The 12,231-nt window shown below is 36.5% G+C and overlaps 1 protein-coding gene across 2 annotated transcripts in view; it reads left to right on the forward strand.

Moving 5' to 3' along the window:
- Positions 1-12,231, forward strand: part of ITCH (itchy E3 ubiquitin protein ligase) — a 149,355-nt gene that overhangs the window by 67,312 nt on the left and 69,812 nt on the right. For both annotated transcript variants that reach the window (XM_023522193.1, XM_011378287.2), the window contains exon 3: positions 9,233-9,323. In XM_023522193.1, the coding sequence (XP_023377961.1) occupies positions 9,254-9,323 (70 nt within the window). In that variant the 5' untranslated portion in view covers positions 9,233-9,253. The remainder of the gene's footprint in view (positions 1-9,232; positions 9,324-12,231) is intronic.

Here is a 12,231-nt window from a genome sequence, read left to right on the forward strand (position 1 = left end):
TTGAGAAAAGAAAAATGTTTTACTGCTAAGTCGACCTGCATGGAGACAGGAAGCAAGGCTCAAATCTGTTTCCCCAATCCAGGGTTTGGGGCAAGTTTTAAAGGTTTAGAAACAGGCTGGTATGTGGAAGCACTGGTGGTGTTATGGCGCGAATGATTCTGAGACCCACGGAGCCAATTGAGATTAATTATGAGCCTTTATTAGCCGGCTGGCGACTGACTCTCTACCACGCAGGGTTAGAGGAGATCAGCCCTGAGCTTCCCAAGCAGGCCGCTTATAAGATTTTTTTACTACATCTTTGAATGAACAGATTACAAGAAGCAGAAGTTAGTCAACTTTTTGTACACAGATAAATGTATTCGGGGGAACTCTTAGCAAACAGGGCCTAATAGACAGTTTTATCATCTTTACCTTGGAATGTTGCGCTTCTCCCTGGGGCTGGCGCCCAGAGATATCACCTCCCTGTAACTGAGTTATGCTCTCCCTAGTGGCTAGTGCCTGGAGATACCACTTCCCTGAAACTGGAGAATTTCCACTTTTACAGTGGGGCAGGTTTTGATTGGAGAGCTTTGGAACTGGCCACTTATGGTAAGATGTGGTAAAGGGTTTCAGCACTGTATCTTTCTGGACAATAGACCCTTTACTTCTGAAAGGGTACCAGTGTTCAGGTTCTGGTCATGTCCTGGTCCTTTGATTCATGGTAGGAGGTAAGGGTTTGGGGGGGGTGGGGGTGAGATTTTGTTTTGAGTTCAGCTGGAGGTCAGAGTTCTCTGCCCATACTTCAGCTGCATGAGATGCAGTTTTGGTCTCTTGTCTCTGAAAAGCAACTCAGTAGCTTGTTAGAAACAAGAGATAGGATCAGTTTGAGCTGGTTCTGAGGTTACACCATCCTTGTATCTCATTGAGTAATTCTATGTGGTCATGGTGTATTAATCCTTTTAATGTGCTATTGCAGTGGTCCCCAACCTTTTTGATACCAAGGACTGGTTTCATGGAAGACAGTTTTTACACAGACAGGTGGAGGGGATGGTGGGGATGGTTTGGGAATGATTCAAGCACATTACATTTATTGTGCACTTATTTCTATTCTTATTACATTAAAATAATTATACAATTCACCGTAGTGCAGAATCAGTGGGAGCCCTAAGCTTGTTGGTCCTTTCTGGGGGTGATGAGAGACAGTGAGAGCCAAAGTATGTTGCTTAAATCTTGCTTCATAAAGATAGGATGTTGGAAATGGAAAAAGGCTTTTCTGTGCTTTTGTGGCAGTCTTAAGATATTCTGCCTTGACTTTGATCCAGAACGTAGGGAGATTTGACGTCTCGAATATACTTTTAAGGCCACTGTCATTTGCATTCTCAAGCAGTTGATCATTATCTAGCACGGACAAAGTTGATTCAGCTGGCTTATTACAAATGGATCGTAGATCCATTCCTTTCCAGTTTAGGGGTCTTTTGTGGTTGGGGTCTTTTGTGGTTGGGGTCTCTTGAAAGCTGAGATAGGTGATCATGCACCAACTGGAAGAAAGAACGCCCTGGCTCAGTCTCTTTCAAAATCTCAGCTAATGTTTGAAATTTGTCAAAAATCCCAGTATTAACTCGTCGCCTCCATATAGTGGCTTTGAATACAGCCACTATATCTGCCGACTTGAACACAGTTGTCATTCTCCCCTGAAGTGACAGGTTGAGTTCGTTAAGCAAGTTAAATGTGTCACACAAGTAAGCAAGTTTTGCGACCATTCTGTGTCACTGAAATATGCTGCCAGTGGTGACTTTTTCTAAAAGAAATCTCTGGCTCTCGTAACTCTGGCTAGTGATCTTCCTTTAGAAAGCCATCTCAGTTCTGTGTATGAGAGAAGACCTGTGTGCTCTGTGTCCATCTCCTCACAGAGGTGTGCGAACAGACTTGAGTTCTAGGCATGTACTTTAATGTGGTTGATAATTTTTTTGTGTGTTATCTTTACCAGGTTTTGGTGTCAAGGTAAAATAGCCTCATAAAATGAGTTAGGAAGTATTGCCTCCTCTTAGATTTTTTGGAAGAGTTTGAGGAGAATAGGTATTAAATCTTTCTCGAATGTTAGGTAGAATTCACTGGTGAAGCCATCTTGTGCTGGACTTTTACTTTTTGGTAGGTTTTTGATGATTGTTTCAATTTCCATACTGCCGATAGATCTATTTAGATTTTCCAATTCTTCTTGATAATTTTAATTATATCCTGCAAAACGCTGTTAAGTCCAGGTGACATTTTTCAGCTAGCTAGCATTTCTCTATGGATGACACAATGCGTAGACTCACATTCAGAAGCGACCTCTTTGATCTGAGTAGTGAAACTGGAAAGCCATCCAGTCATGGCAGCTGCTCCGTCCATGCATATCCTGACACAAAATGACCAATTCAGTTTTCTTGATATGTAATCATTCAAAGACTTGGATAGATCTGCATCCGTGGTGTTGGTTGACAACAAAAGTACACATAACATATCCTCATGCACATCCTCCTGAAAAATAGATCTCAGAAAAACAAGCATTGTTGCTTTGTTGTCAGCATCAGTAGACTCGTCGACCTGGATTGCATACCATTGTGACTCATTAATCCTAACAGTTGTGCCTCAATATCCTCTGCTATTTCATCAATTTGTCTAGTTATAGTGGTAGCTGAAGGAGGAACACATGCCACCTTTTGAACTTCAGCTTCTCAAAGTTCACGGCAAATGTCCTTAGCCGGCAGAATCAACTCTTCACCAATAGTAAAGGGCTTAGCTTTAGCAATGTGCTTAGTCGCTAAGAATGATGCTCTTAGTTCAGACATATTTGATGAATGGTGGCCTTAAGTAATTGCTTCTGTTCTTCGTGTTCACTTTTTTTTTCTTTTGAAAAACTCCAAAGGCTTGTCTTTTAATGCAGGGTACTTGGTCTCCATGTGGTAAAGCAGTTTTGAAGGTTTCATGGCTTTGTCGGATAGCTGCTTGCTACATATTATACGAAGCAGGCTTGGAGAATGTGAATCACCTGTTGCAATGAACCTGTAATTTAAGTAGGACTCTTGGTATTTTCTTTTAAATACAGCTTTCTTTTTGTTGGCAGTCTTAGAGTCTTCTGCTGTCTCATCATTTTGTCTTTCCCCCTTTTCAAAGAAGCTCTCTAGTGACTTTTATTTTTTACTCATTTTGACTGGAGTTGGCTTGTGGGCTTACCAAAACTGACTGAGGCAAGTGTGCATTGTGGGAAAGAGGTGTGGACAGAAGTCATAAATAAAATAATGAGCAGGCCACTTGCAGACGAAAATAAGTGTCAGATTCTAACTTAAAGTCTGCCACCAGGTGCAGCTTAATTGACATATAGTTGAAGTACATCAACTCTCTAGTCACTATAAAGCCTGTTACCATAAAGCCACTAGCAGCTAATTGTCACTTGCCAGTCACTGATAGGATTTTGATATGAGTCTGCAAGCAGTTGATTTATTATGGTCTCTATGCAGTCAAACCTCTCTGCTGTTAATCTGTCTTTATAGCCACTCCCCAGTGCTGGTATCACTGCCTCAGCTGCACCTCATCACGAGGCATTAGATTCTCATAAGGATTGCGTAACCTAGATCCCTCTCGTGCGCAGTTCACGTTAGGGTTCGTGCTCCTATGAGAATCTAATGCCTGGTGATCTGAGTAGACCTGAAGCAGTGATGCTAGCGCTGGAGAGTGGCTGCAAATACAGATGAAGCTTTGCTTGCTTGCCGACCGCTCACCTCCTGCTGTGCAGCCTAATTCCTAACAGGCCATGTACAGATACTGGTCCGTGGCCCAGGGGTTGGGGACCCCTGTGCTATTGAATTCGGTTTGCTGGTATAAAAACCGAACATTTGGAATGTTACAATATGGCAGTTCTGGAAATCAGATTCTTTCCTCGCCTCTTGGTTTCTTATTGCTGCTTGTTGTGGTTGTTTGTTTGATGACTTTTCCAAACTAATTTTATGTAGCTTGTTTTCCTTATCATGTAAGGGCACTGAAAAGTCTATTCTGTTAGGTTAGTAGTTAGCTAGTGATTTGATAGATATCATTAAACTCTTAGAACGCCCCCAAAATAATTCCTAACCCTCCCAGTGTTTGCAGATTGGCTCTGTGTTAAGGCACTCCTATACTTCATCCAGCAGTTTAAAATTGTGCCTTAGTTTTCACTTTCTGTTTGTTCGGAGCCTGATCGTCAACCAAAGATAAGAGCCAGGGTTTTCTCAGATCTTTTCTGAGCATGCATCCAACTCTGGGCATATCCATGGTTTTCTAGATTCTCCATAATGTCCAGGAGTTTTTCAAAACCCTTATTCCCCTCAGTGTCTACTTCTCTAGCCTCTTCCTTTCCAGTCTTTTCAGTATATCTATTGTGTGCCCCTAACTCTTATCCCTTGTAAGTAAAATGTTCCTCTGAGTTTTGTGAGCCGCTCTAGCAAATTAATAAGATCTAAAGACGAAGTCGTTGGAATCTCCAGTCTGTAGCTGGCTGGTCAAAAGCATAGGTGACAACCTGGATTTGACGACTGGTGTCTGCAGTGGAGTTGGAGTGGGCAGTCTTATAGGACTGTGGATTCTGATAACTGTCTCCAGGTAGAGAGTGTCAGAATTGAGTTAAATTGTAGGACACCCAGCTGGTGTTGGAGAATTGCTCTTTGGTGTGGGGAAACCTCTCATCCACGCACACATACCCAAGTTAAAATTGGTGACCAGAACCTTTACGCTGTTAAGAGAATGAAAAGAGAAACCACAGGCTGCAAGAAAATGTTTGTGAAACACATTATAGGACTTGTATCTAAAAGATACAGATATAAAATGCAACGATAAGAAAACAGAAAGTGAGTAAAAGATCTGAACAGATTTCTCACTAAACAATATACATGCAAATAAGCATAAGGAAGGATACTGAACATCATATGTTGTAGGGGAATTGCAAATTAACCATCAGTGAAATAGCACTGTATACTTATTAAACTGGCAAATACCAAAAAGTTAACAATACTAAATGCTGGCGAGGATATGGAGTAATAGGAGTTCTCTCCTTCAGTCCTAGAAGGAATGCAAAATGGTACAACCACTTTGGTTGGAGTACCATTTGGCAGCTTCTTACAGAGCTAAAATATAGGCTATTATCCAGCAGTTATATTCCTATTTACCCAATTGAGTTAAAAACTTATGTTCATAAGTAACATGCACATGCATATTTATAGCAGCTTTTTTCATAATTGCCCAAAACTAAAAGCAACCAGGATGTCCTTCAATAGGTGAATGGATAAACTATGATACAAACACAATGGGATGTTATTCAGCAATTTTTTTTTAAAAAGCAGTCAGGCCATGATAAGATATGGAGGAATCTTTAACCATATTTTGGAGTGAAAGAAGCTAGTCTGAAAAAGCTCCAAATTGTATGTTTCCACCTACCTGACATTCTAGAAGAGGTAAAACTACAAGAGACAGTAAAAAGATCCGTGGCTGCCAGGGGTTCTGAGTGAGGGGAGAGGGATGAATAGGTGAAGCATAGGGAGTTTTTAGAGTGGTGAGATCTTTCTGTGTGATACTCTAATGATGGATTCATGGCATTATGCATTTGTCAAACCCATACAACACAAAGAATTGTACAACACAAATAGTGAATCTTAATATAAGTTGTGGACTTTAAGAAAAAAAACACAAAATATTCCAGGCACTGTTTGATATGGTAGACAAGGTCCCTACTTTCGTGGACCTTACAGTTCTTAAACAAATCAGAAAAATTTTCAGTGATGTGATATAAAGTAGTAGGATGGCTACTTTAGATTGAATAGTAAGAACAAATCTCTCTGAGGAGATGATATTTAGCTTGAGGCTGGAATATAAGAAGTGTTAGCTTTTAAAGGTAGAGGAAAAAGCATCCTAGCAGAAGGAACACTTAGTGCAAAGGCTCTAAGGGTAGAATGACCGTAGTGTTTTTGAGAAATAGAAATAAACTCAGATTTGTAGTGGGTGAGGAGGAGAATGACATAAGGTAAAGTCAGAGTCAGTCATGGGTAGACTGGAGGGGATCTTCTGTAATCCAAGATAAGAAGTTTGGATTCTATTTTAAGTGAGATAGGAAATTATTGGGTGTTTAAACAGAGTAGAGCATGATTCAACTTTCATTTTTAAAAGAGTACCCTGGTTTCCATATGGAGACTGGATGGTGGGAGCCAGAGCTGGGAGCAAGTGGAAAGGCAGGGAGACCAGTCTAATGAATGACTTGTAGAAATTTGTTTGGGAAGGGATAGATGTTTGTGGCTTGGAATAACATGGTTAAGAAGAGAAGAAAAAGTAGGTATATATTTTAAGGTTTATAGTAGGGGTATATTTTATAAGTAGAATCTTAAGAACATGTTAGTGAGGGAAAGATAATGAATGTATCTTTGGCTTGAGCAACTGAATGAATTATGGTGCTGTTGAGGCTAGGGTGAGTATGCCCAGGTACAGAGAGTTTTGATTTAGTCATTTTTACTATGTAGGCAGTTGTAAATAATAGTCAGACCTAAGAGTCTGGAGCTCAGGGGAGAATATGGGACTTGAAGTATTTAGTTTCTATTCTATCTACTTTGTCTTGCCTGTTTTTTCTTTTTTCATTCTGATATTTTTAAATTCTTCATTTGTTTTGTTTTTTTAAATTAAAAAAAATTAATCACTGTTGACATTCAATAGTATATTAATTTCGGATGTACAGCATAGTATTTAAACATTTATATAATGTATGAAGTGATTCCCCCGATAAAGCCTGGTACCCCCTGACACCATACATTGTCTTGCCTGGTTTTTAAATTGTACAAGTCATCAATGATACACATTTTCTTTTAAAAACCTCTAACAATACATATAAAACCAAAGTTCCCCATAATCACATTCTTTAGTACATAGACCTCCCTCCTCCCTGAAGGAAACCACTGTTAACCAGTATGGGATATATACTTTTTCTACATTTATTTGTAAGTCTGTGTACCTATAGAACTATATAGTTTGTTTTTGTTTGTATATATATACATCATATTGTATGTATTTTGTAACTTTAAAAAAAGTTCATGGGATCATTCGATTTCAGTCAATAAGTTTGTTTTAATGCCTCCATAGTATTCTCTTCTGTAATATGAATATGTGATTTATATAACTGGTTGCCAGTTGATATTTAGGTTATATCTGTAGTTTTTCTTTTTTACTATTATACAAATGGTAATTTTTATTTCTTTAAAGAATTTAAAATAATTTTGATTAAAACAAATATGTATAAGTAGTTAAAAATTATCAGCATATTAAGGCCAAAAATTTAGCTTTGTGCATTTTCATGTATAAGTCAAGGAATAAAACACTGAATTTTATACAGTTCATCTCAGTAAGAATTATTGTTTCATTTCATTTTGGCAGATTTGAGAAGATCAGAATTGTTTTATATTTAAAAATTTTAACAGAAGCCTAATTTTGTATAAAAACTCAAGGCAGTATTTACAGTTTAAAGATATTTTGTTTGCCTTTTTATTTTTGTATTTTGTTTGACTTTAATCTTTACCTTGATCTACTCAAAATGTTGTTAATATTTTTATCTAGTCTCCAAAAGCCTAAGAATAGATTATTTTAAAAACATATTTAGTTTAATTCATATACTATTAATGATAAATAACAACATTTACAGAGCTCCCTCCCCCCCCACCCCCCACACACATACAGTCATTCAGTCTTTATAACAATTGTGAGGTAGAGGTAGTGTTATCCCTATTTTTCTGACAGGATACCGGGACCCAAGGAGGCTATATAACTCAGTATCATATAATAAGTAAGTGTTGAGCCAGGAATCAAGCCCAAGTGTACCTGCTTTGTTATAAAATCTTTGTTAATGAATCATGCTGTTTTCATCTGGTGATTAACTCTTCTATGATTAGGGATGGAACAAGATAATGTTACCTACAGTTTTTTAGTTAGTATAATTAGCCATTTTTTCATTCATTTCCTTGAACAGATATTTGTTTGCTATGTGTCAGGCACTGTTTTGGGCATCAGAATTTCATCAGTGAACAAAACAAAATCCCTGCTCACGTGGAGTTTATGTTCTAGCCAAGAGAGTCAAAAGCAATGAATTATATACTTTGTCAGAAGGTGATTATATTTTATAGAAGAAAAAAATGACCAGGATAGGTGGAACAGACTGTAAAATTGTCAAGAGAACAAATAGAATAAAGGTCCCTAAGGCTAGAACATGCTAGAATTATAAGGAAGTAGATGTCTGAGTACAGAAAAACAGAAGACAGTAAGACCAGGTAGTTGAGATTAGGGGAAGCATGCATCATATCAGGTCTTGTAGGTCATTGTATGGAATTAGGCTTTTACTCTGTGTAAAATGGGAATCCTTTTTGGGTTTTGAATATTTTAAATGAGTCATCATCCTGGTTGTGTTGAGAATTGGCACTGAGGCTAGATGAGGGTAGAAACGGAGATCTCTGCTAGATTTTTGCAGTAATCAAGGAGAGAGGCAAAATCTAGGAAAAAGATGGGTGTCAGAGAAGGCTCTGAACAAATTGGTGGTGGAGGTAGTGAGAAATGGTTAGATTCTGGATATGTTTTGTAAATAGAGACAACAGAATTTGCCAGAGACTGGAAGGGAAATAACAAAAGAAGGGAGTCAAGGATGACTCCAAGATCTTTGGCCTGAACATCTGAAAGGATGGAATTGTCATCAACTGAGATAATTTACAGGGAAGATAAGGAGTTCATTTTTGGATATGTTAACTTTGCGATGTCTTTTAGATACCCAAGTGAAGAGTGAAGTCTGGGATAGAAATATAAAGTTGGGACTTTGGATATACAGATAATATTTACCACTAGATGACATTTTTGAGGGAATGCATACAGAGAGATAAGAAAGAACCTAGGATACTCCAACATTAAAAGAGTGCAAAGAAGAAAAGGAATTGTCAGAGGAGTCTAAGAAGGAATAATCAGTAAGACAGGACGCAAACCTAGAGAATGTGTCTTGAGAATTCAAGGGTAGAAAGTAAACCTCAGAAGAAGGTTTGATCGACCATGTCAGATTTTGCTGATAGGTTAGGCAAGATGAATACTAGAATTGAAAGTTATATTTAGCAATGTGAAGGCCACTGGTTATTATGTGGCCTTCAGTGGGATGTGGAAATGGTCTGGTTAGCAGTATTTACTTTTTTTTTAATGGGAATTTTTGATGTTTATGTGTCTCCTTTGCCATGTTCAGGTTTGCTATCCTGTTGATGATATGTCTGACAGTGGATTAGAGCTTGATTCAATGGGTAGCCTGACCATGAAATCACAACTTCAGATCACTGGTAAGTCTTAAAAAGATCTACTACTTTACTTTTCCCCCCTAACATAAAAAATAATCTTAAGAAAAATTTAGTGTCTGTTACTTATCAGATGCGAATTAACATTTGCTTGAATGAACAAATAGAATGTAAATATGTAAAATGTACATTTTTATTTCAGTTTTTTTTGTGTAGCATGTGTTAGCATTTCATTTCTTTTTATCGCCAAATAATATTTCATGTAAACACATACCACATTTTATTTATCCATTTATCAGCTGATGGGTATTTGGGTTATTTACACTTTTCAACTATTATGAATAATACTATGAAACATTTATGTACAATTTTTTCCGAAGCCGTGTTTTCAGTTCTTTTGAGTATATCCTAGGAGTGGAATAGCTGGGTCATATAGTATCCATGTTTAGCATTGTGAGGAATTCCAAATTATTTTTCAAAGCATCCTGTATCATTTTACTTTCTTACCTGCCATGTTTGAATATTTCAGTTTCTCCACATCCTTGCTAATGCTTGTTATTTGCTTTTTGATTACAGACGTCCTAGTGGGTTTGAAGTGGTATCTCCTTGTGGGTTTGATTTGCATTTCTCAGATGATTAATGATGTTGAGCGTCTTTTCATGTGCTTATTGCCATTCGTATATCTTTTTCGGAGCAATGTCTTTAAATTTTTTGGTTGCTGTTGTTAGTTAACTAATATCTCTGTCTTTGTTTCTTTCTCTAACCATAAAACAAAATATATTACTTTCAGATTAATATTCTTAACATGCTACCTGATATTGCATTTCTTTGACTGTGGTATAGAATTTCTTTAGCTTGGGCTAAGACCTTACAGTCTGGCACCATATAGTCTCTTTGTAGGTCTTCATATATGAACTATTTGCACTACTTAGGGTGAATCCCTGGATTTTCTTCGGATATATGTGTGTCTTATCACAGAGAAACCCCAGTCTCTCTCCCTTAAATTTAATGGTATTTATTGATTATAGAGCAATTATTCTCTATTATTTTAAGTTCTATAACACCTCCGGATTATGAATATTAGGCCAAAAACCATATTATTATTATCCTCAAAACCTAAAAGTGATTGAATTATATAAAAGTAACACTTTCTTAAGGTGACAGGATCTTAGAATTTATTTTGGGGAATTTCTTTACTAACTACAGTCTTTTTCCTTAGTAATGTCTGATTCCCAATGAAAGATAGTAATATTTTTTTGCTAAAGCCAGATTCTAATTGTTTCCCCTTTCCCCATCCTCAAACTAGCCCGATTAACTGACTTAATTGGGTCAGGCTTCTTAGGGCTTTTCTTTTTGGGGAGCAGCTTAATGTTGAAACATTTAATTGGAACAATCTTTTACAAAATAATTTTCGGATTAGGTAAATACTATATATATGCTGTTTATTTTTAAAAACAGTAAAATAATAAAGTGAGGGGTTCTTATCTCAGTCCTTGAGAGATAAATATTATTCCTTTAGATTTAGGTTTATATTCTTTTAGATTTTTTTTTTTTTGCATAAGTTACCTATCTTACTTGCTATCATAATTATTACAGTAAGAAAAATGTTTAATAAATGCCAGAATACACCTCAAGAAGACATGATCCTCAGCCATTTTAAAGTTTTAAATCTTGGATTTAAAAATTTTGAGAATGCACAATTTCAGGGCAAAATTAGCTTAATAAAAACAAACACCATGAATAATGAATAAAAGTCATATTTAGCAGATATATCATTAACTATGAGACAAGTGGAGAGCATAAGATAATAATAAAGTGCCAAGTTGAATAGAATCAAGTGTCCTTCATAATTCATTGTTTTCTTTTGATGCTAGAAACTGGATAACTAAGTTTTTTGCACAAATCCCTTTAATGACATTGTATTTTTTATTCTGTTAATAGATCAGTTATAGTATTTGTTTTTATTGTCAGCTGCTTCAACATCTTTCTAGAATCGAGGAAGGCATAGACAAGTGTAAAAAATAAATGCCATGGTATATGGTAATGGCAAGAGAAGATAACTTTGGTTAGGAAAAAGAGATCAGTATTTGGCTAGAGTTGCTGTGAAAGGAGGTGGTGCTTAAAGCATTGCTATTATTTAAATGTAGAGAGGTAGAAAAGGGCCCTTTCAGGAGAAAACATGAACAAGAAGCATAAAGAAAGAAAATGCACAAGACTTCCCTTTATATCCCCAAAGCCACTACTGCGAAGGGAGGAGTCATGAGAATTAATGGAAGTGGGTCATCTTCTTCAGGTGTGTCAGGGCTGCAAAAAGATCAGTGCTAAGGGAGATGGGAAGTTTTTCACAAAGAGCAATCAGTCAGATTTATGTTTTTACAAAGTTGATGTGAAAGATTGATAAGTGAATTTAAGGTCAAAAGTTAAAATTCTACTTTGTGGTTCTGCTCAAATTTATTTTCTTAACTCTATCATATATAAATACATAATATTCCTATTATTTGTTTATACTATATATTTGCTTATTGAGCTCCCTTACCAGATTGAGGGCAAATGAAAAATTTATTTCAGAAAAATAGCACCTATTATAAATTGTAGCAAAATAGAGGTTTAAAAAAATAATTCATAGTGCTGTCGATAAATGGATTTAGAGAACTTGGATGAGTTTTAATTTCACTAAATTTTTTATAAGAGTATCAAAGGAAAGGCAGCCTCACCTTTTAAGCATTTATATAAAATAAAATAAAAAAATGTGGTTCCAGTGCATTAATAACACTTTCTATAACTTTAATGTGACTAATTTATGGATATAACCCAAATAGCCATTTAGCTATTCAAGTTTGAGTTGAATGGGAAAGATTGTCTTTTGTGCTACTCTTTCGAGCACAGGTTAAGGTAATTTGTTGTACTCCCTTTAAGAACTTCCATTGACATTTAAATGACCTTTTAACATTTT

This window comes from Pteropus vampyrus, unplaced genomic scaffold, assembly GCF_000151845.1.
Source record: "Pteropus vampyrus isolate Shadow unplaced genomic scaffold, Pvam_2.0 Scaffold336, whole genome shotgun sequence".
NCBI classification, from domain to species: domain Eukaryota; kingdom Metazoa; phylum Chordata; class Mammalia; order Chiroptera; family Pteropodidae; genus Pteropus; species Pteropus vampyrus.